At 47.0% G+C, this 27,273-nt stretch overlaps 1 protein-coding gene across 8 annotated transcripts in view; it reads right to left on the bottom strand.

Annotated features, from left to right (window-relative positions):
• Positions 1 to 26,834, bottom strand: part of Carmil1 (capping protein regulator and myosin 1 linker 1) — a 261,760-nt gene extending 234,926 nt beyond the window's left edge. For 6 of the 8 annotated variants that reach the window (XR_012910397.1, XM_075970043.1, XM_075970037.1 and 3 more), the window contains exons 1-2: positions 26,437 to 26,622; positions 22,500 to 22,597 (exon numbers count right to left, since the gene is read on the bottom strand). Coding sequence is in view for 7 of the 8 variants with exons in the window: in XM_075970043.1 (XP_075826158.1) it covers positions 22,500 to 22,597; positions 26,437 to 26,476 (138 nt within the window). In the remaining variant the exon portion in view is untranslated. Of the gene's footprint in view, positions 1 to 22,499; positions 22,598 to 26,436 lie in introns of all 8 variants that reach the window. The other 2 variants (XM_075970038.1, XM_075970042.1) reach the window with 1 other exon arrangement.
• Between the last annotated feature and the right edge of the window lie 439 nt (positions 26,835 to 27,273).

Here is a 27,273-nt window from a genome sequence, read left to right as displayed (position 1 = left end):
CTCAGGGCATCCACCGAGAAGGACAAACAATTCTCAGGGCAAACAATCTCCACGTGAGCCTGTTCAGCTGCTGGGAGCTCCGTCCCCCTCCCCTGCCCATTGGCATCCTATCACTAGATGGCTTGGACCGTTGGAAAGGTCCTTCTTAACTATACCCCTTTCTTCCATGCCCTCCACCCATTCCCCCCTCTTAAGACCCAACAAGCCAGGTGGCAGTAGCGCACGCCTTTAATTCCAGCACTTGGGAAATAGAGGCAGGGGGATCTCTGAGTCTAAGGCCAGCATGTTCTCAAGAGTGAGTTCCAGGACAGCCAGGGTTACATAGGGAAAACCCTGTTCTAGGGAGGGTGGTGGCAGAGACACAAATAAATTCATTCCTGTCCTCCACAACACCCGTCTGTGTGTAAAGGCCACTCAGCAGCTTCACTACAAACGGCACATCACAGGCAAGATGAAACCTATTTTCAGAACCTCTCTCAGCCCTATTCTTGTAAGTACAATGGTTTAAAGGAATTAACAGTTACAATATGCAGGCTACTATCTTATCTGATAACCCACAAAGACAGTCCGTGGGAAAGGGACTTTATTTTCTGAACTAATGGCCAGCGATTCCTAAGAGACTGTGTTCTTCCTCCTTTATAGCACAGCACACAGCTTCTTTCATAAAGTACTCAATAATAATAAATAAAATATATACATGGTCTCAGGTAATTCAGGCTGGCCTTACACCTGCTGAGGAGCCAAGACTAACCTTGAACTTCTGACCCAGTCTCCACCACTCTAGTGGGACTACAGGCAGGTACCGTCATTCCTGCCACAATAATGTTGAATGAATTACTTCAATGATCATACTAGAGAACAGAATGAATGAATGGGCCTCCTTCACATACTTTTTTCCAGCTGGCTAATTTATAAAATGTCACAGACAGACATGACAACAGCTCACATTCTCATAAACACGCTGCTTGTTTGTGTAGAGGATAAAATACCACAGCCGTAGTCTGTCTGCCGGCTTTTCAGAGGTCCTCAGGATGCGTCGTCTTGTGAAATTCGAAGCAGGGCTTCAGGAAATGGACAGCCAGGGCTACCCAGGGATGGGGAAGGTTCTGAGGACTGGAGAAAAGTGGACACCCATTGGGACCACCCACAGAAGTGTGAAATACACACAGTCAAGGCCTTGAGCACACAGCTCCAAGCACATCGATTTCCAACTGGGAGACGAGTCTGTACTTTGAGCCGAAAGAGATTTCGGCTTCACCTGCTCAAGACCCAACAGGAAATAGGAGGCTTTCTTGGCCAACTATTAGATAGAGTTCAGGTAAAACTTTACTCATTAAAAATAATCAGTACAATATCCCGGAGCCAAGGCCCTTGTGGTACCTCAGCCTTGCAGATATAAGGCAGGAGATTAGGAGTTCAAGGTCATTCTAGGTTAGAGAATAGGGTAGGCCAGTCTGCAATACAGGAGACCCTGTCTCGAAAAAGACTCGGAATACAGCTTGATTAGAAGAGTACTTGCAAAAAAATGACATCTTGAAGTTTGTGGGGAAATGGACAGATCTAGAAAACATCATATTGAATGAGGTAACCCAGACCCAGAAAGACAAATATCATATATACTCACTTAAAAGTGGCTTTTAGACATAAAACAGAGAAAACCTGCTTACAATCCACACTCCCAGAAAACCTAGACAACAATCAGAACCCTAAGAGAGACATACACGAATCTACTCTACATGGGAAGTAGAAAAAGACAAGATCTCCTGAGTAAATTGGGAGCATAGGAGAGGATAGAAGGGGAGGAGAGAGGCAAGGAGGGGACCAGAGAAAGATACATAGCTCAATAAGATCAATAAAAATCTTTAAAAAAAAAATTAGAGTGTTTGCACCACATGAACAAGCCCTGGATCTGATCCTAAGCACTGAAGGAAGAAAACTGGGCTTGACGGTGCACTCCCTAAACCAAGCACTCAGGAGGTAGAAGCTGGTGGGTCAGAATTTCAAGGTCAGCGGTGAGATATCTCGGTGTATAAACAAGGAAAAGGCTCGTGTCACCAAGCCTGACTACTCGAGTTTGATCCCCAGAAACCGTATGGTGGAAGGAGAGAAGCAACTCCCCTCCCAGGTGTCCTCTGCCACCATCACACATGCATGCACACACGAGCACACAAGTAATAAATGCAATGGCGATCAAAATAAATAAAGTTAGGCATAGACATAGTGGCTCACACAATCTCAGCATTCCAGAGGCTGAGACAGGAGAATCTCTTGTTCAAGTCTAGCCTGGGACACACAAGGAGACCTTTCATGTCCACAAACATACATCCACAGAAAAAAGAAATAAAATGTCAGCACTGAAAACATAAGAAAAAATATTTCATTCATCTGCACAAACATCTGCACTGGCTAGCTGGGGATGGGGGGAGTCAGCTGGTTGTTTTGACAACCTGGTATAAGCTGAGGTCATTCTCAAACTCAATCAAGAAAATGCCTTTATAAGACTGACCTGCAGACAAGCCTCTATTTTCCTGAGTGATAATTAATGTGGAAGGGTCCCAGGCATGGGGTCCTGGGGTGAATAAGAAAGCAAACTGAGCAAGCCAGTAAGCAGTACTCCTCTGTGGCTTCTGCTTCAGTTCCTGCCTCCAGGTTCCTGCCCTGACTCCTTCAATGATAAACTGTGATACGAACTATAAGTTGAAATACAGCCCCCCTCCCAAGTCGTTTTTGGCATGGTGTTTTAACATAGCATGAGAACCCCTGACTAAGATAATATCTCTCACTAAAGAGGAAGAGACTACCCTGCCCAGCAAGAGCTGAGGTGAAAGTCCATCTGATATTCCTGTCTTGTGCATGTGTATGAGCCTCCCCCACCCCGCGCACACACACACACACACACACACACACACACACACACACACACACACACGAAAGATGAGATCAAGTCTTCCCAAGCAGGAAATAAATTGCTCTCTCAAATGACAGAGCAGAAGAGGAAGCAGCACCTTACCTACTGGCTATGACTCACTGTCCTAAGGCCGCAGCAGGAACACAATGCCACCCACATGGCGGGCAGGGCAGGAGAGGATGTGCTTTCTCCTTTAGCTTTGGGTAACCTCCAGGATCAGGAGCCGAGTGTGATGGAAAGCAGACCTCAGACACTCCCATCCAGCAGCCCCTGCTGACTTTCAAACTCTACCGTCCCAAGCAGGGTCCGGTTCGCAGGCTTCCACCGGCAGCTGTGTGCAGCTGACCGTTCTCCCATCTCTGTCTCTGTTATCGATCCTGCATCTTGCTTTATAAAGCTAATTAACGTTGGGCTAGATCAGATGTGGCTGCTGAGTAGGGACTCTTCAAGGCCCTGCAAAACCAGTTTGGGCTTGAATATCAAAGGCAGGTCTCAGTCAATGACTGGGCAAACAAGCTTTGCACATCCGTGAAAAGACCATCATTAGGACCAAAGCACTTGATAAAGAAATACAATCAACTGTCCTGGAGCCCAGCCTGCTGCTGCACACCTGGCATTGAAACCTGCGGGGGTAGCAGGAGGATCAGAAGCTCAAGGTCATCTTTGGCAGCAGAGGCAGTTCAAAGGCAGTCCGGGCTACGTGAGACTCTGTCTCAAAAACTCAAAAGAGGAAAAATGCGAAGGTCCTGGGGTCCTAAGAAGCTTCAACCTCACACTGCTTTGAGAATACTGATCTCCGTTGCACTATTAGCTGGAATTGGGTTTTGTTCAAGCTGGCCTTGAAAACAGGTACGAAACACAGGTCCAGACTGTTTCCTGGTGGAATGGGGCCAACTTGTTCGGACCTCAATGGCCACGAGTAATACTCTGCTGAAGGTCACTCACCCACTTTGATTTACGTGGGAGAACCTGAAGACTTGGCTGCACGCAAAGGATTTTGGGCTTGTTAACTCTCTCCAACTTTAGAGGGAAAGAGAAGAAATGAAGAGGCGGCCCAGGAGATGGGAGGCACCGGCCAGCAAGAGAACCTACGCCAGCCATTCAAATCAGGAAGCTGCTATCCCTGGAGACTTGCTTCGTTCTTAGGAGATGCTCCACAGGCTGGACTCGGTACTCGGCTCCCTGTCTATCAAATGTTGGTTCATTCGTTTGGTGCCGCTCTGTTTTAAAGGCACTGAGGGCACGAGCATTAGCACTTCTCACAGGAGATGGCTCCTGTCGGTGCAGCCCGGCAGGAACAGAAAGAAAGAACGCACCTGGAGGGTTCAGGGCTGAGAGGGTCTTGAGCAGCATACACAGGACCACACACATAAAAAATGCCAGAGCACTGAACCTCAAAGCAGATACCGTCAGTGGGGCTCTTTGCTCTCAGGGACGAAAGTAAAGCAGGGCCCCAGGCTTCCCAAAACATGTCTTCGGCAGTGTCCTCTGGTAAACTACCAACAAGCTGAAGTGAGTGTTTCCTGGTTTCATCTCTAGGCCTCATGCATGCCAGATGCGTACCCTACCAATGAGTTACATCTCCTTAGCCCCAGACAGTGCTCTCAGGTAAAAGGAAGGAGTTCTGAGTGCCCCTGCTCCGAGGAAGTGGCTGCAAAGACCACTCACCTTCCATCTCGTTCTTTCTGTTTGCTTGTTTGTTTGTTTTAGAAAGGGTTTCATATAGGCAGGAATGAGCAGGTTTGGAACTCACTATGTAGCTGAAGATGATTCTGAGTTTCTGATCCTTGACTCTACCTCCCAAGGGCTGGGATTACAGTGTAGATCAACGAGCTCAGTGGGTCGCTGAGCATTCCAGTCTCTTCCAGTAAGAAGGAACAATGGCATCCTGGTGGGACCTCAGATCATAGTGGTCTCCCAGAAGGATCTCAGAGAGTAAATAGAAGAGGAAGGAAGAGACTGGAAGCTGTGTCAGCAACTTTCTTAGGTTGGGCGTGGAGGACACTGGAAATACCGTTTATGGATGCATTCACTGAAGTTCTTCAACTAAACTTCAAATCGAACATTACCCTTTTTAAAGCAGCTGTGTGGTGACATCATCTGATTCCAGCCTCCCAGATACCTCCTGGGTCTGCATAACCAAGGGCTTTGATGTCTGGAGTCTTGGGTTCTCTTCCAGTTTTGTTGCAAACACCCAACAGGGAGATGGGAAGAGTTCCAATTCAATGTACATGCCAAGGAGTGGCATGAGGCACTGGCTGCTGCTGCTGGCCCACACACACTTGCCCTTTGGTCGAGCACACCCCCTCCCAGTCCAACCAGAAAAGGCAGCTGTGGAGGAGGTTCATGAGCAACTCTCCAGGACACTGCTGAAAGAAAACTTTCTAGCCAAGGACGATGGCTCACATCTGCCATCCCAGCACACAGAAGACTGAAGCTAGAGGATTATTGTTACTCTGCAGCCAGCCTGGGATAGACAGTGAGTTCAAGTCTAGCCTGGGCTAACACTGTGAGATTCTACTTCCAAACAAGAAAATAGCAAACTCTCTAAGCAAAGCTGCAGAGACTTCTGTAAAAGATGGTGGACTGGAGGCTGCCTCTGTGTGAGCTGTTGAAAGACAGGATCAGAATAAAACAAAATAGATCTTATCCCCAAAAGAAGAGGAGAGAAAGAGTTTCAGAAATTTATGGAGCAAGAATCCAGGCAAAGCAAATGATGCTCAATGCAAGAAGCACTAGATACAGCCCTGACCCCACAGCACCCAGCACAGACCAGACTCAGAAGCTGCTTCCAAAGGTGTATGTTCTCCCCACCAAAGGGTGCTGGGGATTGACCTTTCATGAGTGGACTGTTCAATAAGGAGACATGCACGCATTCAAGCACGCGCTCGCGCACACACACACGTACATACACACACACACACACAGGATCACACACTGAAAAACAAATAAAACAGAAGAGCTATCCAAAGCAACACGTATGCAGGAACACAGAAAACCGGGCACACACAGCAGCCTCGGGAAGGGTGAGAGACATCAAAGACATCTATCTACCTGACCAGCCTAGTCAAGCCATTTCCTAAGCAGGTTCGAAGCTCTATACATGGTAGGCTGTGACTGCCAAGTTTATCCACAGGTCTCGAATTCGATCTGGCATCCATAACAAAGCCAGCAACACCTCAACTGAATTACACAAACAGCTACTTAGAGCAGACTGCCAGTGAGACATGGTGGCACATGCCTATCCCCTGAGCACTTAGGAGGCTGAGGCAGGAAGATCAGGAGTTTGAGTCAGTCTTGGCTATATAGCTAGTTCCAGGCCACCTAGGTCTACATAGTAAGACACTGTCTCAAAAACACAGGACTGGGGGGGAGGGGGCAATGCAAGAAAAAACAAAGAAAACCAAAACAATAAAACAGTGAGAGTCCAGAATACCGGCAAGTTAAATATTCAGCATGTCAGGAACCCTCTTAGCATAGCTACAACACAAAGTTACAAGAGTAGACAGCCCCCAACAATGCCCCCTCCTCATGAAACAATCCTTTAAATTGTGAAGTACATTTATTACTTATTTGTGTGTGTGATGGACCTACGAGCTATGGTATGTGTGTAGAGGTTAGAGATCAACTTTGGGAGTCAGTTCTCTTTTCCCTTCCATTATGTTGGGTTTTAACCTTGGAGCAAATGTCATTAGGGCTGGTAGCAGACACCTTTACCGGCTATGCCCCCATAAAACAATCTTAGGCCAGGCATAGTGTACAGGCCTTTAACGCCAACCCTTGGAAGGCAGACACAGATGGATCTCTGAGTTCAGGGCAAGCCAATCTACATATCTAGTTCCAAACTGGACAGGGCTAAAGTGAGGTCCGATCTGAAAAAAACAAACAAGAATCAATCTTAATTTTAATCTGTAGAATAATCTTAACTGAAATCTGAGGGGGAGGAAACAGATGAAAGGAGGTACCAGCCCCAGGCAGCCTATGCTAGAGAAGCAAATCCTTCAAAGAAGGGGCCTGCTAGTGACTGGATATTTCACAATGTTACCAAGTAGCTTGAAGGAGAACCAAAGAGTTTGAGCCTACTTCCTAATGCCTTCCTTGTGGAGTTAAAGAGATGAGGAAGATAGAGGATGTGTACAATGCTGTATTCAGAAACGTATTTCTCAATAATGTACTTGAACCTTTGGTTAAAAAAAAAAAATCTCAACCAGGCCCCAGCACTCAAAAGGCAGAGGCAGGTGGATCTCTGTAAATTTGAAACAACCTGGTCTACAGAGTGAGTTCCAGGATATAGAAAGCAACACAGAGAAATCCTATCTAGAAAAGAAAAAAAAAAAAAAGATTTGTCAGCCAGGTAAGACAGTATTACATGCCTGTGATCCTAACAAGCTGGGGGGAGGGGGGTGTCAGATGTCAACCCAGAATTATGCACACCCTAATCCCAACACTTGGGAGATGGAGGAAAGAGTTTAAAATCCTCAGCTACAAAGCAAATGTGATACGATCAAGGGCTGTATGAGAGGCTGCCTCAAAACAAAAAGAAAGGTTTTTGTTTTTTTAAGCAGCACATTTGTGCCTAGGGTGATGGCTCAGCAAGCAACAGTGCTTGCTACCCAAGCATTCAGACCTGAGTTCAAATCCCCAGCACCTACATACATCAAAAGCTAGGCATGGCTGCGCACACTTGTAACCCCCTTTGGAGGACAGGGCAGAAACAGGAGGATGGCCAGGGCCAGCTATCTGATCCAGCATCAAGCTCAGTGAGAGACTCTAAATTAGATTGAGCATGATAGAGCAGGGTATCCGACCTCTGCCTCTGCAACTGCACACATGGGTGTGCACACCTATACACACATGTGTGTGCACACCTATACACGCATGTGTGTGCACACCTATACACGCATGGGTGTGCACACCTATACACGCATGGGTGTGCACACCTATACACGCATGGGTGTGCACACCTATACACGCATGGGTGTGCACACCTATACACGCATGGGTGTGCACACCTATACACGCATGGGTGTGCACACCTATACACGCATGGGTGTGCACACCTATACACGCATGGGTGTGCACACCTATACACGCATGGGTGTGCACACCTATACACGCATGGGTGTGCACACCTATACACACATGTGTGTGCACACCTATACACGCATGTGTGTACACCACACACACACTTAAAAATAAAAAATAAATAAAAACACTACCCTTTAAGTAGAGCAGGGTGGAAAGCCGCCCAGACCATTTTACCAGGCAATCTGGTTTAAAATAGCACCGTGCAGACTGACTGGCAGCAAATATCCCGCAGACAGCCAGGAGGGATGCAAGGATGAGAGATGCCTTCTGAAATATTTATATAAAATACACCTGAGTCATCTTCGGTGGTGCCTATACAGCTTCTCACCGTGGAAACAATTTGCCTGATTTAGAACAAAAGAAGCAAAAATGTCCAGTGGCCTACTGAGCACTAGACACACATAAAATATTTTATATGCAATGTATCTTGAAATTTTCAAAAAGCATGGCAAAGTGGGTTCTATAGTTACTCATTTTACTAATGAAAATGTCAAGTAAGTCTAAGAGAACTTAGAATAGCAGTTCTCAATCTGTGGGACTAAACCCCCTTTCACAGGGGTCACCTACGACCATCTAAAAGCACAGATATTTACACTACAATTCATAACAGTAGTAAAATTAAAATTAGGAAGTAGTGACAAAAATAACCGTACGGCTGGGGATTACCATTACAGGAGAAACTGTACTAAGGGGTCTCAGCATGAGGAACATGGAGAGCCTCTGGCTTACAGCATCCCTTGCCTGGTTAAATGGGAACAAATTGAAGTTTAGTAACTTAATCCTAAACTGACCGATCCAAAACCCAGACAAACCACTGGACGGATGACGGTGTAAACTGAAGACAGAAGCAGAAACCTGTGGTCCACGGCTGACATGCAGCTGTGGCATCTCCTCGGAACATTAAGGGGAGCCCCTAGAATGACTGAAGCCACTCCCAGAGAGCACAACCAGGCCAAAAAGAAGTGATGTGGAACCTCTGTGCACACACAGTACTGCTGCCTGACGGGCAGACAGCCTGCCTGTGCTGGACAGAATGGTGCCTCTTTCACTAGGTCTCCGTGGAAAGAACACTCCATGGCACAGGACTGAGGAAACTGGGTAATCTCACCTTTGCCCTCAGACAGTGTGCTAATCAGAAAGGTTAGGAACCAGCTCCTACATCCGAGCTTAGAACAGAGATGGGGTTGGGAATGAGTACATGCCTGTCATCTCCGAACTCAGAGGCCAAGGTAGGAAGGAGGCACTTGAGTTTCAGGCCAGCCTGGGCTACATAGTGAGCTCAAGCAAGATAAGCACAGGCTACACAGTGAGACCTTGTCTTAAAATAAAATACAAGGAGCTAAGCAGTTGAAGCTCGGCACTTGCCTGATGCGAAGTGGAGGATCAACAGCCAGTATCCCAAAAAGGTAAATAAACAAAAGGAAGAGAAAGTCTGAACAGCAGAGCTCGAACGGCTCTTGACACAGTAAACAGGGGTCACAGACAATTACTTCAATACCAAGGTTTTTTTTTCTTTTAAGAGAACAAGCTGTTGAAAGGGAGATCACTCCCAGAACTTCAGTTAACTCATAAACAGTGGACTTGGAGGAAGTAAAAATTCTGATAAGAAGCAGGGTCGAAGAGCTGGCAGTGGCAACCTGGGAACAAGCACAGCAGCTGTGCCTCTCCACAGGCAGTGAAGGTCATGGTCTTCACGTGGAGGGTGCCTGCTCTGCAGGGTACCAACCCTAGGGCATGACTCCCTGACCTGCAGCATGGATGCTGTTCCAAGGATTCAGGAAGACTTTGCTGGACATGGATGAAAGAAGGTGCCAGGCTTGACTGTCCAGGCTTAAGCAAATAGAAGATACAGCCGGTTCTCTCTAGTTCACAGCTCCGGTGGAAAATAAAATCCGGAGAGGGCTTACATGATAACTGACTCAGGACAGATGAATTCAGGAAAGCAAAAAGTGTGCTCTGGTAAGACTTCATCCAACAGCCTGGACTCCTGCCAGGGCGATGGCTATGCCACATTTACTCTCAAGGAACCTTGCAAGGGTGCACACCTTGCCAATCCCACTAGGCCGTGTCTGGTGGACTTGACTTGACTCTTTCACAGAGTGAGCGAAAGTGAACCCTCCTATATGATTGTTAACCTTGGTTGTCACCTTGACTGGATCTGGATGTTGGCCACTCCTGTGAGAGACTGTCTAGATCACATTAGCTGACCTGGGAAGACTCACTCTCAGCACGTGTGACATCTTCTAGGGGCAGCCCAAATAAAACAACATGGAAGAAAAACACTTTTGTCTTTGCCTGCTTTCCTCCACTCTGTTTGCAAGTTCATCCACTCTGTTGTTGCCGCTGCTATATTCTTTCGCTGGTATTAAAACCAGCTTCTCCCACCTCCCAGTGTAGCCCAGCAGATCTGCCGGAGTCCTCTGTGCCTCTTGGGTTGGTGAGCATCTAACAGATCCTTGGCTCCTCTGGTGTGAGATGCCATTAGCTGATGATTGTATAGGCCTGATAACCCCCCTTTTAATGTGTATTCATTCTATCCACTGTTTCTCTAAAGAACCCTAACTAATACACCCTGGGAATGGAAAGAGTGCTGGGTGCTTGTATTTCGCATAGTACTAGGGGTAGAAACCAAGGCCTCTCATATGGTAGGCCAGCACCCTACCACTGAGCCACACAGCCAGCCACTCACTGGGTGACTGATGATTCTAGACAGTTGCTCTACCTCTGAACTACATCCCTAGCCCCTACCTGCCTGAGTTGGAAGAACAGCAGTTGGTACACCGTGCCAGACACAGTGGTGAACTTGAAGAGTAGCCAAATCGGACCATGACAGCTTCAGTGAGAAAAGGTAACAGATCGAGATCAGGAAGCCTGTCTACCAGAAAGTCAAGGTGACAGGGAGAAGGGTCAGAAGGTGGGTAAGGTAAATGGGACCTGAGCAAGACAGGAGCACAGGATTTCAGGAGCACATGACTGTTGTCATGCCAGTGAACTATGGGGAGAAGGCAGTTACCTTTCATCTTTACACTCTGATATTTAAGACTTTGCTCTGACTCTGATTGCATGAGCTCGTGGCACTTATTAAGTATACTCGACCTGATGAGTGCACTTATACCTTATCATGTGCAAATCCAGTCCCTATCATTTATAGAGCCGAGACAAGACAGTTCCATGACAAGGGCAAAGGTCTAAATCATATAACGCACCCTCACTCTTCTGCAGTGTCCAGCCTAAGGAACAAGCTCCAGTACCCAAGTCAGTGACACCCAAGAGCCGACTGTAAACTCACATCTGTAGACCTGAAGACAACACCTCCCCCATAGCATCCTCCATTCCTGATAACTTACAATTACTAAGTCCAGGAGCTAGGGTTCAAGGAGCAAAGAGATCAATTCTGCTAAGTATCTTAAAACAAAACAAAATTAGTAAAGCAGAATTCTTCTCTATTGACACTTTCTGCATAATAATCAGGTAGAAAATCATCCTTTAAATGCCTGCCCCATAGCGATCCTCTTCCAGAAATTTCTCTAAGAAAAATGAGGCCGTGTGCACTTATAAGGCCAGATGTTAACTAGAATATCTAACAATAGATACAATGGTTACATTATAGTCCTGCAGGGATGAACACAACCACACAGAAATCCAAACTGATTTGGATAAGAGTCACTACCAGAAAGCTGAGAGGCAAAGTGAAGTTTAGGAGGCCACAAAGTAGTATTGAGATCCCCCCACCTTTTTTCTAAATATATCATGGATTATCTAATAGTGCTGCAGTACGTGTTTGCAGTCCCACCACTAGGGAGGCTGAGGCAGCAGGACTGCCATTTCAAGGAGAGCCTAGGGTACATAGCAAATTCCAGAGCATCTCAGGCTACAGAGTAAGCCTCTCATCTCAAAAGTTAAGTTAAAATTTAAAAAGTTAGCCAGGCAGTAGTGGTACATGCCTTTAATCCCAGCATTTAGGAGGCAGAGGCAGTATTGTAAGTTCAAGGGAAGCCTGGTGTACAAAGGGAGTTCCAGGACATCCAGGATTGTTACACAGAGAAACTCTGTCTCGGAAAAAATAAAATTGAAACAGGCTGGGGTTTAGTAGGTAGTAGGGTGCTTGCCTCGCATGTACAAGACCTGAATTCCTTCCATGGAAACAAAATTATTGTCTAAATCCAAAATTTTTAATACTTATATTTTCCTTTAAAATGTGATTTCCTGAAGGAAAAGACTGATTTTGGTGTGTGTGTGTGTGTGTGTCTGAACATGCATGCATGCCTTCCACATTGTTTCTTGAGACAGGATCTCAGGGCCTGAAACTCACCCAACAGGCTATGCTTGCTGGCCAGTAAACGCAGGGAATCGCCATCTCCTGCTGGGGATTATAAAAAGTGCTGGGATTATAAAAGCTGCTTCGTTCTTTACCATGGGCTAAGGGACCGAACTCGTGTCCTCAGGCTTCCAAGTCAAGCACTACACTGACTGAGCTATCTTGCCAGCTTGGTTTTTTGTTTGTGGTTTGTCTCACTGGCTGATGTGAAACTATTATATTCACTATCCTTGAGCCCAGAGACCTGCCTGCCTCTCCCTCCTGAGTACTGAGATTAAAGACCATGTACCTCCCCCGGTTTATTTTTGATTCAGAGTCTCTAATCAACGCCACACTCAAATTTGCTGCTATAGTCCAGAGTCCAAATTTGCTAGACTGTAGATGCAAACCCATGTAAATTCTCATAGTCTACTAACAGACAAAAGCATTTTAGAAAGAGGATGTTGGGGGGGCGAGGGCCTGAAGTTAAACCTGGGGTACACAAGAGATTTTTGTCTCTAAGAAATTTTAAAAAAGAAAACAAAACAGAAACAAAAAACAAAACAAAACCAAAAAAAAAAAACGGGAACTGTAAACAATAATATAGCTCAACCGGTAGAATGCGCACAGGTAGAATGGACAAAACGCACCTTCTCCAGCACTGGGTAGTAGCATATGACTGTAACCCCGGCCCTGGGGAGGGAGAGGCAGGAGGATCGGAAGTTCAAAGTCATCTTCGGCTACATAATAGTGCCAGGTTAGCCTGAACTATATGAGATTCTGTTTCCAAAAATTAAATAAAAGGCCTGCTTCAGAGGCTGGGGCAGGAGGGTTGAGGCTAGTCTGGTTTATGAGTTCCAAACAGCCTTGGTTACAGAAAGGGACCCTCTCTCAAAAGAACAAAACATTGTTTCAAATTCCAGTTTATTTGAACAATAGATGTGAACAGTGTTTCTGGGGGATGGAAACTCGAGGTAAGCTCTCAGAATGCCTTTTTGTTTCCTCTGTAACTGTTCTATAAACTCCAAGAGGGAGTTCTCCCCATTCACGCCATATTTTGGTGAGCTTTCCTAGCCCCTTGTTTAATACAATACCCCTTTCATACCCCTCAGCTCCCAGCTCCCCAGTTGCCCTCCTCCCAGCTACATTATGCCAATTCCCAGGGAGGCCGAATCCCAGAAGCTGGAAAAACAGTATCTATTTAACAATGAAAAGTTACACCGAGCTGGGGCTGCGTCCAGCAGCTCCCTTGCCTAAGGTCATTTGACTCTCGCAGACGGCGCTAAGTACAGCAGAAACTGGGCCACTTGCAGACCCGAGGAGAATGCGAATTCAGCTCAGGTACCAGTTCGCCCACAGGCAGAACTGCATCCTGGGAAAGTGTGACTGCCCCCACCTTTACCCAGAGAAGAGAGGCACCGCCAGGTGGGCACTGACCACAGTTTTAAGGTTCAGGGAAATTCTGAAACACTCAAACACGGCTTCTTTTATTTTGAGTTTCCCAGAACTTGTGCCAGGATCCTTGGCAGCAAGTACATGCCTCCAACAGCCACCCCTGGGGATCAGTTCAGTGTGGCTGCTGTTTCCGAAAGCTCGGCTTTCTAGATCTGTGTAACTTCACCCAGGTGCTTTGAGCATCACCGGTGTGCTGAACTGTAAGGCACCCTGAAAAGCTGAGACTCCTCGTGGTACACAAAGAGAGCTGTTCAAATTACAGGACAACTGTCCCCACAACCTTGCAGAGGGTCTAACTAAACCCCAGGCCAAGAGCCATGATACCCCAACAGCTCTCTTCAAAAGCAACTGCAGTCTATGAACGTTAGATGCAAATTTCACGGTTCCGCTTACATCTACTGGCCCAGCAGGACTACAGTGCCAATGCCCACAGTCAAATCAACAACCAACAAGGTGCTTCTGCCACCACCCTGCTTACCCAGAGAGGGCCCAGAGAAGGGGGGGGCTATCCCGCTATCCCAAACACTGTGAGGACTGGACTCTCTCTCCAGATCAAACAAACAGCCTTCCTGGACTTGGAGTAGGACTCAGTGGTAGGACATTTGCCCAGCGGGCTCAGGGCTCCTGGAGGAGGTAGGGAGGCAGAAGTACAGCTTCACTGTGTAGAGGCTGCCTATAAACTTGCAAATCACACTCCTAAAATGCTACCTCTTTATGACTCCTGCTGAAAATGATGTGAGTTTGTTATTGCTGATGTTTTGTTTGTTTGTTAATTATTCCTAGGATTTTTTTTTTAATGTGTGGCAACCACCAAAGGGGACATTCCTAGAAGTGAATGGTAGCACAGGTTCTGCTATACCCAGTTAGGAGCTGGGGGATGGGAGGACTACAGAGCAGGGAAGGGAAAGAATTAGACAGGCCAGCCACAAAAACCACATGGCCAGGTGTAGATGATCTGCACCTTCCATGCTGGAGTACAGTATAGTATAGACTTAACAATACACAGCACATTAAGCCAGTTAATGCTTCCAAATGTTATTAGAAATATTCCTTTTTTTTTTGAGAAAAAAAAAAAGAAAGTTATATTCCCCTCCAGCTCCTGACCCAGCAGGTGGGGCAAGGGAGGGAGACCCACCAGGAACCCTCCAAGTAGAGTTTATATTTTGAATCGATGACAGCGCTGCCACCTAAATATTTCAGGGAAACATGACATCCAGAATAGCACCCTCAAGCCCAGCCATAGCAGTTTACCCCGTTAATCCTAGCACTTGAAAGTCAAAGCCAAGAAGATCTGTGAATTGGAGGCTAGCCTGGACCACATAGCAAGTTCCAGGCTAGTCACCACTACATTGCGGGACCAGTTATACAAACAAACAACAACAACAATAATAATAAACACCTTGTACTACATACTTTTCAACATTTTAAAAAACCTTGTATCACAGACACACAAAAGTAGTAAAATTTAAATGAATAAAAAAAAACTTAGACTTACTCTAAAAAAACTAATTAAGCTATTGAAAAGAGCTATCATCATGGTTCACAATAATCCTAGCACTCGGATGCTGAGGCATGGATTTCTAAGCCTGTCGGCTGTCTGGTGTTTATACAGGGGCCCTATCCCAAAAAGTGAAGAGGAGAAAGGGAGGGGAGGAAGGAAGGGAGAAACAGAAGAAAAAGATGCTAAGAAGATAGATAATTGCCAAGTCAAGTCAAATACATTCGAGGATTCAAGGTTAACTTGTCAAAAACAAAAGAACAATGTCAAAGAGTTCAAGTCAGGCCTCGCAGAGCATCCATGTCCAGCCATCCTCTCAGAACTGAGATGGACGCAGATGGAGCCAGAGCCTAAAGCCATTGGCAACAGAGCAAGTTCAAGACTACCCTAAGCCACATGAAACCCTATGTCAAAAAAAGACGGAATGAAGGAAGAAGAAAGACAAGAAAGGCAGAAGGAGAAAAGGAGGGGATGGAGATGGAGGAGAAAGAGAATCTTGTTTCTGACTTCACATCCTCCCACAACATGTGTGTAATAACTAGGGCTTCAAGACACCCTTGTAGCCTGAATTCCAAAATCAAACAGAACACAGCCAAGCTGAGACCACGACTGGACCTTAGGGCTGCTTCTGAGCCACCATCCTAGACGGAGGCATAGCCCACTCCTTCCCCAGAGAGGCATCAGAGGGAGTGGCACCTCAGTGGGACCTCGCTCCCTCCTCGGAGTTACTGGAGTATTTATTTATTTGATTTTGGTTCATTTGGGGTTTTTGTCTTCATTTCAATCAGTCCGTTAGAAAAAAGAAAAGATCCAGACTACACCAAGTACTGCCAAAGAAGCAGAGAAACTGGAAGGGCCACATGGAGCAGGTAAGATTACGTAATGGCCACTCTGGGAAAGCTTGCCAGCTTCTAAGAAAAAATGCAATTCCCACGCAAACCAACAACTGTGGTCCTCAGTTTATCACAAGAAATATAAGCATGTGCTCCATGTGCTCACCCCAAAACCGTAGGTGGCTGTTTACATCCTTTTCATTCCGAATAGCCAAAAACTGGGAATAACCCAGGAGTTCATTTATTGCAAATAAAAAAACTATGAAACACACATTGTCATGGAAAGGGTACAACTGATATGAGAAACTTGATGTGAGCTGTGTAAGAAAAGCCGACCCCAAATGGCTCATAGTCCATGACTATTTCTGTAAAGTTCTCTTAGGACTTCATTCCATCCTGGGACTGACTGGTCATAAGCTCTAGGTGACCTCTTTCACCTGCCTAAGCATTAGGAGTACAGACCTGAGCTACCATGCCCAGCAATGTAACATTCTGTACAGACCTGAGCTACCATGCCCAAAATCTAACAGTCTTTCTGCACAGACCTGAGCTACTATGCCCAGCAATGTAGCAGTCTTTCTGCACAGACCTGAGCTACCATGCCCAGCAATCTAACATTCTGTACAGACCTGAGCTACCATGCCCAACAATCTAACATTCTGTACAGACCTGAGCTACCATGCCCAGCAATGTAGCCGTCTTTCTGCACAGACCTGAGCTACCATGCCCAGCAATCTAACATTCTGTACAGACCTGAGCTACCATGCCCAGCAATCTAACATTCTGTACAGACCTGAGCTATGATGCCCCAAAATCTAACGTTCTTGAAATGACAGCACAATAGAAAGAATAGATTAAAGGCCATAGCACTGGTAAGATGGAAGGAAGCAGGAGAATCATGTGTTCGAGGCCAGCCCCTCTGCTATACAGCAAGTTGGAGGGTAACCTGAGCTACCATGAGGGGTATCTATAGAAGGATATTTGCAGTGCACACAGCTACTCAATATCAGGACCTCACTTGTGAGATTACACAATTTTGCAAGACAGGGGAAGCTGGTCAGGAGGTAAAGGAACCACTATATGATTTGTTTTAACTATATAAATCTAGAACTATGTAAAAGTAAAAATTTTAATTCAGTTAGCAAATGTTTGAACAAGAGTCTAAGACATACAGGGTCACTGGTGAGAAAACATCTCCTAAAGACGAAAGAAAGAGGCATCTCAGAAACAGAGGAGCGGGCTCTCCATCATGACCCCAGAGACCTAGTTCCCACTAGGACGATGTGGGCTGAAGGACCGTCCTCTTGACCATTCTAGTCTTTAGACTTCCAGAGCTCTGGTCTGTCCCATCTCAGTTCCCCACTTTGTAGCACTAGGTCCTCTGACCACGTCTGGAACCCAACCTGCTTCATTTTTTAAGGTTTCCAATGCACTGAGGTGTACGAATGTCCCTGGGGCTGACCAGATGGCTCAGTTGTGAAGAGCACTGGCTGCTCCTCAAAGACCCACGCTTGATTCGCATCACTCACATGGCTGCTCACCATGGTCTCTAGCTCCTGATCCTGGGGACCCAATGTCCTCTTCTAACCTCTTGGGGAACCAGCCATGCACACGGTACACATACATATGTGCAGGCAAAACACTCATACACATTAACATTAAAAGATAACAACAACAATAATTTAAAAATAAAATTTAAGAAAGAAGTGTATTAATATCTCTGAAAATCCAAAACTGAGACCTATCTATTGTTAACATCTGATTGTCAAATTTATATAAGCGCAGAATTACTTTCTCCCTAAAACATCATAGTCTATTGCCTTCTAGTGTGCTAATTAGGTGCCACAAACTATGAATAAACTATCTTAGCCTTACAAGCTAATCTAGGACCCTCAGTAGAAGTACCAGGTACTTAGGTTCTGGTCACTGACAAAAGAGAATGTCAGTCCCCTTAGTTAATGCAGTACATTGACAAGATACTAGATGTTCATGGTATGCCTTTCATAATGCTAACCAGTATTTAAACATATGCACTTACTCTGCAAAGCAAGGCATAGGAATGGCTACTGTTACAATATCTGCTTTATTCAAGAAAGCAATTGACTAACATTGATCTAAAGTTCCTAAACCCTTTCCACAGAGCCCTCCTGCTGCAATAGAGAATAAAGTGAGGGTCATCAAGAACAGGTGGGGGGGGGGGGAATCAATCACATGGAGAAAAGAGACCTGTCTGACCAGTCCTGACTTTCTTGATAGGAGAGCTTCAAGGAATTCACCACCTGACAGGTTTCTTTCTCTAGGTTCACTCTGGCTTCCAGGCCCTTGGACTGCTCTCCACTCTTCCCAAGGCTGACTCCTCTCATCTAGTTGACCACCACCTTAGGTTTCACCTCTTTCTGAAGGCCTCCCTACCCCTTCTGTTCCTTCCTACCCCTTCCTTGGACTCCCTCCACCCCCATTATTCCTACAGAGGACATGCCAAACCCACAGTCTGGTTACTGTTAGTATCCAATATACAGTATATAGTGTGTAATGAAGTATGCAGTATAGAGTGTATAGTATATAGTATAGGTGTTTCCATACCAGACTGATGGCTGAGATCCTATAGAGAGTCTACACTCAACTTGTCAAGCCATATACCTGGCGCTCAGCTGGGTAAACCAAATCAAAACCCCAATTTTTCCTGCCAGTGAAGTTAGCAGCCACCAAACAAGCAAAGCTATTTTCTGTTATATTGAACAGAAGCAAAGAAAACACCTGTGTTCAAAAGGTCTGGGTCCAAACCCCTGCTCTGCCATTAACTCACTGGATGACCCAAAGCCAATCACTTCGGTCTCTCCACATCTCAACCTTCTCATCTGAAAATCAGAAATACAAAGTATCCCTACTCGGCAGGATCGTGGTAGGACCGGAAGGTGTAACGCTCCGAGAACTCAGCACAGCACCTAGCACTCGCACAGGATTCCAGAGCATGAGCCACTCTGCTCATGAGAAGAAAGAGAAGACAAACCGCTACCCAAGATAAATGGGAAACAGGACACTCCCAGGCAGCTATGGTAGCTCGTACCTGTCATCTCAGCACTCAGAAGGCTGAGGCAGGAGGATTTCTGAGAGTTAAGGACAGCCTGGGCTACATGGGGCTGGGGAGATGGCTCAGTGGGTAAAAGTACTTGCTTTGCAAACATGAGGACCTAAGTTCAAATCCCCAACATTCACATAAAAAGCCAGGCATGGCTGTAACCTTAGTGAGGGAAGACAAAGGCAAGGGCATCCTGAGAGCTAGCTAGTCAACCAGCCTAGCAGAAAAGGAAATTCTGATTCTGTGAAAGACCCTGTCACAAGTTAGAAAGTAATAGAGGGAGACACCCAATGTCTTCCTTCCAGTTTCCTCATGGGGACACTCACACACTCACATGCAAGCACCACACACACTCAAAAGAGTACATGTGAAGAAATAAACTCATTAATAACCTGTTTTTTGGGGGGCGGGGGGTGATAATTAGCTCGATTTTCTCTGTGTTGAAAACTCCAAAAGCCAAAATGTGAAGGTTACTGCTTGGATCGTCTTATTCAAACTTAAAGCCTGTCAAAGAAGCCAGACCTTAATTAAATAAGAGCCAAAAGTTCAGGCCAAGCATCTAAAAATCACAATGGTTCCAGATTCAGGGAGATAAATGATTAAATTCAAATCCATCTGTAAATTGATTACAACTCTCAGGAGCTCCAGAAGGTGAGCCAGAAACTCTCAGATGAGGTAGCCACATCACTCGTGTCCACTCCTTTCTCCAGTGCTGGGAACTGCACGCACGGCCTACACACGCAAGCCAAGCGCTCTGCCACTCATTTGTGCAAAGCCTCCATCATCGTCACAGACATTCGAAAATGGCACCAATTTTATTATAGTGGGCACGATTCTGTCTTTGAGATGTTACCAATAAATTTGAGCCATGGCACAGCTTGCCTAGTGTAATGAAGAACATAAACACCAAATGATACCAAATGTCATTCTTCAGGCTGCTGGAATGAACAGGACTTGATGTTTGTATTGTATTCTCCAGAAATGAAGCTTCACATGGGAACCGGGGGTATAGCTCAGTGGAAAAGCATTTGTCCAGCACATGTAAGGCCCTGGGCTCAACAAAAATACACACCGGGCTTTATGTAGCTCAATTGTAGATGGGTTTGACTCCTACCACAGGAAGGACTGGAGGGAAGGAATCCAAAACTAAAGCTACTTTGAACATATAAAAGAACACATGATAGCAACATTTCTTCTCTTTGCACTACTATTTCCAAAAGGTAATACAAAAGTGGCTGACTAGTCTTTAGGAAAACACAACTTAAAAAAGCCAACTATTTAAAGCTAAGTAAAATCAAGCAGTGCATTAATTATTTTCACTATTAATAACCTGAATCTTGCATCTACAGGAGCGCATTTCAGAACAAGGCTAAGGTCACCAATGCTTTCCCATCCCGATGCTACAGCCATCAGACGCGTGTAACAGAACCAGAAGTCATATCAACAGCACAATCCTCATAGCCACACGAGACCATCGCATATCCTGAGAATCTTATAAGATTCTTAAAACAGGTATGATCAGAATGACACTACAATTCTACAGCCAATTTCTGCTGAAGAAATAGAATATTGGAAATATTCTCTTTCAATGCCATCTGCTCCAGATTTGTTCTAAAATAATTGAGGGGGAAAAAAATCTGTAGTATAAGGGGTGATAGCTAAATTAGCAATATTGGCAAAACACTAAGTTATTAAAGCTAAATGACAAACACAGGATTCAATATAACATGCTGCTCTAATTTTGCATGTTTGAAATTTCCCATGGCAAAATGTTGGAAAACATTCTGTTACGCTGGATGTGACAATGCATGCCTGTAATCCAAGTGCTCAGAAACCTGAGGGATGGGGAGCGCTGCAATGTAGAGGCCAGCCAGGCTACAGCAGTGAGACTCTCTCAAAAAGAAAGAGAAAGGAAGGAAGGGAGGGAGGGAGGGAGGGAGGGAGGGAGGGAGGGAGGGAGGAAAAAACAAGGCAGGGTGGTGGAAACAGCAGTGCAGGCCTTTAATCTCAACACTCGGGTGACAGAGACAGGCAGATTTCTGAGTTCAAGGCCAGCTTGTTCTATAAAGCAAGTTCCAGGACAGCCAGGGATACACAGAGAAAATCTGTCTCAAAAAGCCAAAAAACTAAAATAAAATAAATCTCTCCACTTGTTCTGGCTTTATTGTTTTTAATTTGTTTAGATTTATTCTATTTTATTGTATGTATGGGAGTGTTGTGCCTGAATGTGTGTGTGTGTATGCACACACACCATGTACATGTCTGGTGCCTGCAGAAGCCAGAAGAGAGTGCCAGTGTTCCTGGAATTACTGGAGTTACAGATGGTTGTGAGCTACCATGTCGGTAACCAGGTTCTCTAAGAGCAACAAGTGCTCTTAACCACTGAGCCATCTTTCCAGCTCCTGTTCTCTCTCTCTCTCTCTCTCTCTCTCTCTCTCTCTCTCTCTCTCTGTCTCTCTTCTCTCTTTCTTTGGAGATGATGTCTCACATCCCTGGATGGCCAGAAACTCCAGACAATACCTTTGTCACAGCTTCCCATGTGCTGGGATTATAGGTGTGAGCCACAGCAGGCAATTTCTCACCTGTGCTCAAATTTAGACTTGTGATACAAGAAAAGGGGTGAAATACCACAAATTACTTCGCACCTCTTGGTCCTAGTCAGACACTGGTGGCCTCTAAAAACCTAGGCCAATAGGAATAGAACACCAATTTCAACCACAGCACAAAGACACTACGCCTAGAAACTAGTGATTCCTCTAGAACACCAGATCGCCAGGAATGGCAACAGGTGCACCGCTCACACTCTTTGGGCCCTCAGGGGGGTTAATACATGGAACACTTGAGAACTTTGGTTAAACCAATGAGACAAGAATGTCTTAAAATCCCCCAGAAGACTAGGCAAACAAGTCACATGAGTAGCCCTTCTGAAAGTTCCAGTTTGCAACAGGAAAGAGTCCAGTGAATCCAAGAAATTGGCCATCGAGTTTGGATGCTCACCTTACTAGACCTAAAAGGAGGTGGGAGGTCCTTGGACCTCCCACAAGGCAGGGAACCCAGACTGCTCTTTGGGCTAATGAGGGAGGGGGACTTGATTGGGGGAGGGGGAGGGATATGGGAGGCGGTGGAGGGGAGGAGGCAGAAATCTTTAATAAATAAATAAATTATTTATAAAAAAAGAAATTGGCCATCGGAGTTTTGAAGAAAAAAAATCAAGCACTAGCAGGAAAGCTACATGAAAACCAGTGGAGGGGAAGAGAGGTGCAGACACTTCTTCTGCACCCCAATGGAGAGGGAAGAGGGGAGCAGACACTTCTGCACCCAAGTGTCTCCCGGTCACTCACCAGCACTTTGTTCTCCACTCTGTCTCCCTTCACTTCCAACTTCACCTTCTTCTTCACTGAGATTTTGATCTTCCTGCCAATCACATCCTTTATGCTTTCTGGAAGAAAGGAAAGGTTTCATTATTTCCCTTCTTTAGCAAGAAAAAGGGGCACTAGCGCAGAGCAGGCGTTGGCAGGAGTGAGGTTAGCTCTTTTTATTGCTGGTCCTCTTCTTTCTTTCTGCTAGATTAACAGGTCTGAGAGTTGTCAGCCTTCAAGAGGTTTTTGTTTGAGTCTGGGAACCAAATACAAGTCCTCTGAAAGGCAAGTACTCTTAACGGCTGAGCCGTGTCTCCAGTTCTGGATAGTAAAGTCTTGACAGCAGTGGGCTATGCTGTAGCTCAGTGGTAGAACACTTGCTTACGATGACCAAAGCCCTGAGACCAATCCCCACTCCTGCCTTAATTGGGCTTGACGGTCCCTGCCTGTAGTCTCAACCAACTCCTTGGGGGATGAGGCAGGAGAATCACTTCAGTCTAGTAATCCAACATAAGCCTTTGTGATAAAACAAGATGCGCTCTCCCCCCAAAAAAAATTTTTTTGAGAAATCTCCACATTTGTATGTCATTGGGATGAATCTGGAAGCTTCTAGGAACTGGAAATGTCCAGTCAAAGAACCAGTTTGAGACTTCACCAAACGGTTTAGTCAGAAAAGGGCTCTCCCCAGTCATCAACACACAATAGCACATGGATGTCAAAGGAGAAATTAGGAGGAAAGATTTGAAAGTTTAGGAGAATATGTCTTCCTGTGACTCTCATGAGCTGTCCGATCTGAACATTCCCAAATCGAACACAGTGTCATCTTCACTGGTCACTGTGAAAGCTGAACACTTTGCTGAACACTCTGAGTGACTTAGGCATCAGGTTTCCCAAAATCCACCTGCTACTCAGACCATGAGCCCCAAAGATGATTGCACCAAGACCCTTGGCATCCGTCGCTCCCTAAATCGGCCCATGGCCCTCCTAACCACAGGGGCCTCTCCTAGTCGGAGGTCTATCGGGGAAGAACCAATGATTGCAGTGTGGGAGTCTCACATTCCCAGCTTCACTTCTCAGGACATACACGAAGGTCCATGTCTCCAGATGTTCATAAATCCAGGATTTTCCATGAATTCTTTTTTCTAGGATGTCTTTGCCCTATATTCCTGATAATATCCTACTTATCCTTCAAATCCCAGCCCCCTCTTTTAGGTTGATAAAGCTCTCTATTCTGCATTCTAACCATATTTGGGGATTCAGTAAATATGAACAGCCCTACTATCTCCTCACTGTCTATGGTAGTTTACCATCTAAAGAAAGCCCCTAGAGGTAGCACTAAGTGAATCACACCTTCTCACAGATAAGGCAGGAAGTGAAGGTTTGGGACAAGAGAATCTTGAGCTGAAGAGGCAGGAAATGGACCTATGGCTTCCACACTGGTGTGTCCAATACGGTTCACTAAGGTCTAGAATTTTACTCTTTACAAGATAGACGTTTTAGTATATACAGACTAAAGTATATTATTTTAGGCAGCAACTACACAGCAGGTAGAGAAAAGGTGAGAGAAGGCTGAAAACAGAGAAAGTGAAGCCCAAGGAAGAGCAAAGACACAGAATTAGGACAGAGTACATGGAGATACAGGGAGGTTGAGCGCTGGGAGTTGTGTCCAGCTGCTATTTCATCAGAACCAAAAGCAGCATGGACGACCCTAGCCCAGCCCACCAGGCTGTGGGAAGCGGGCCACTGAAATTCACTAACTATGTACACAGGAAGGGAGACAGAAGTCACAATCCAAAAGCTAAGAGCAGTGTCTCTGGTGGTGATGAGTGACATGTGACAGGTATTCTTGCTCTCTGCTTTTTTTGTTGTTGTTTTGACAGAGTCTCCTATGTAGTCTTGACTGACCTGGAACTCACTGTGTAGACCAAGCTTGCCTCAAGTTCACAGAGATCCACCTGCTTCTGCCTCCGCAGTACTAGGGTTAACAGCTTGGGCCACTGTACCCCCTCTCCCTCCCCCACACACCGCTTGTTTTCTGCTTTTAAGTTGCTGGACAAAAGTCAAGAGGTGGCTCACTCCCATAAACAGCATTCGGGAGACAGAGGCAGGAGGGAGACAGAGGCAGGAGTGAGAACAGTTTAAGGCCAGACTCAGCTACATGGGGAGTTGGCACCCACCCTGGGCTAAAAGAGCCCCTATCTTTCAAAAAAAAATTCATCTTAGTCAGAAAGATACATAGCTTACACGCCTTCAAAGAGACATTTAGGAGAACACAGTGAGGCCTTTGCACTCTGCCGTTTTGAACTGTTCAGAACTCTTGTGGGCTCCTAACCCCAGAAGCAGCAGCAGGTGCATTTTCCCACCATAGCCTAAATGAGAAGGATCCTGCCAGGCACTGTCCTTCCAAAATCACACAATACTGAAAGAAACACAAAAATTCCATTCAAAAGAAGAGTCGAATTCAACTTTTAAGCACACGGACGTACTGAAAACCACTGACACTTTGCCCCTTGAGTCTAAACTACCTGAACGTTGGGTCCCAGGACAATGCCACACAACTTCACCACCTTTGGAGGCATCTTTGGAGACTCCAGCGTTAGATTCCTGCTCGGGCAGAGTGTTGGAAACACCCAGAACAGGATGGGCCACTCGCTGAAGTCTCAGAACTGACTCCTGGGATTGAGGAGAGGGCCTGGAACAAAAGAGGGGGTGGGCAAGCACCCCTCACTCGCCTTTTTTTTTCCTGGGGTGGTGGCGTGTTTTAATTCAACAAAAGCAAAACTCCATACAAATCCAGCAACAGCTTCTTCCCGCCAAGTTTCACCCTCAGAGTGAGCAGTTTTGCGAGGGGACACCAAGTCCTCTCAAGTACAAACGCTGCAGTGTGGAGCAGAGGGGCAAATTCCAGACTGAGGTGGACCGGCAGTGAGAACTTTCCCCCCGGTCTGCACCCAGGAAACATCAAGGCACTGAGAGTGTTCCCAGCATGGTACCTCGGAGAATACGGGTCACTGAGGTTTAAAGCATGCCCATGCTGATAAGTTCACCCTAACGCAAGTCAACGTAGTCCTCGCGAGCATGAGCGCTGGTTCCCAGTGCTCCTAGGCCATTTGTCATCTGCCATTTAACCTTCCCTGATAAAGCAAAAGCCCTAAGACTTCAATCCCAGACAATGTTCTCCCCACTTTCCTCTCCAAAAGAGGACACCCCCCCCCTTCACACACACCAGCCCTCTGCCAATCAGGAGGGCCTCAAGCAACCAGTCACCTGGCACAGAGTACCACGTACGTGTTCCCAAAGAGACTGGGGGTAGTCAGTAGGTAAATCATTATTAAAATGAGGCTTTTATCATTAACCCTCCATTTCCTGGTCCTAGCAGACGTCAGTCGGGTAACACTCTTGCTTCCAGCTCAATCCCCAAAGCCACGCCTTACCAGACCCGGTCCTGACGCTGGGCCGGCGCCTCCATCCCTGAGGCAGTCGGTGAGAGGGGCAGCCCCAGACGGGAATTTCCTGAAGGGTGCCTGGCACGAGCCCGAGGGGACCTACAATGCTGTCGCCAGGTATCCTCCTGCTGGGCTTTCCCGGACTTTCCCGAGTTAGGGGCAATGGGGCTGGCCGCTGGAAGGGACGCCTCACCAGCTCCACGTTCTGCCAACCTGACCCACCTGGTGGAGCAGGGCAGGGAGACCCGCCCGGAGCCCTCCAGGGCTCCGGATGCCTCCCCACGCCTTCCTCTCTCTGCACCCAGCTCTGCGGCCATCAGGCCAGCAAACTTCTAGGCGCCCCCGGCCATCCTGCCCCACACCACTAGCGCTCCAGAGCACGGGGACTCTGCGGGAGGACGGAGATGGAAAGGGAGGCGGAAAAGAGGTGTGCACAGAGGAAGATGACCAGTCGGCCACCGCGCCAGGCTTACCCATCAACTCCCGGGGGACATCGGAGCTATCGTCGGTCATGGTTGCCCACTGGGCGCGGGGAGATCCCGGGTCCCACTCTGACTCTCGGCCCCGCGCCCTTCCCCAAACCCTTTAATGTTTCCGCGAGGGAGCTGCAGCTTGCAAGGGAAGAATGGGCCGGAGCAGCGGGGCGTTGATCCAAGGTTGCCGCGCGCCCGCAGTACCAAAAGAAAAAAAGAAAAAAATTCCTAAGAGTTACAAATCCGAGCTGGCTCTGCGGCCGCCGCTACATGCCGCCCTCTCGGCTCGCAGCTCCGGGGGCGGAATGCAAGGCGGCTGCAGCACCGGCTCCTTCTGGCGCGGGCGCCGCGCAGCCGGGCCTCAGCGCCGCACCTTGGGCGTAGGTGAAGCGGAAGGCGAGGGTTGGGCAACCCGGCTGGTCTCGGCCTCCAGCGGGGCTGGGCTGGGCAGGGGCGGGCCGGCCCTGCTCTCCTCCTTCCCCTTCTCCCGCTCCTCCTCCTCTCCTTCACCAGCTCCTGCTCCTCCTCCTGGTCCCCCTGCGTCTCCTCCCCGCCTCGCGAGAGCGGCCTCCGCACGGGTCCCCGGCCGGCCTCCGGGCCTGGGCGCACAGTGCCCGGCGCGGGGCACAGCCCGGGGACCGATGCGACGCTCGGCTGCGGTGGCTGCTTCCCTGACGGCTGCGGCGGCGCCGGCCTCCGCGCCCCTCCTCGCAGCCTCGCTCCGGTGCCGCAGGCGCTTGCGTCTCTGGAGAGGGTCTACTGAGCTGTAGAGAGAGCCCGAGAGCCATCTGCTGGCTGCCGGCGACGAGGGTCCAGGCTGAGCTGGGGGCCGGTCCC

The sequence above is a fragment of the Microtus pennsylvanicus genome, chromosome 4 (genome assembly GCF_037038515.1).
Source record: "Microtus pennsylvanicus isolate mMicPen1 chromosome 4, mMicPen1.hap1, whole genome shotgun sequence".
Lineage (NCBI taxonomy): Eukaryota > Metazoa > Chordata > Mammalia > Rodentia > Cricetidae > Microtus > Microtus pennsylvanicus.
The sequence above is the reverse complement of the archived record's forward strand: the minus strand, read 5'-3'. Positions and strand labels throughout refer to the sequence as shown.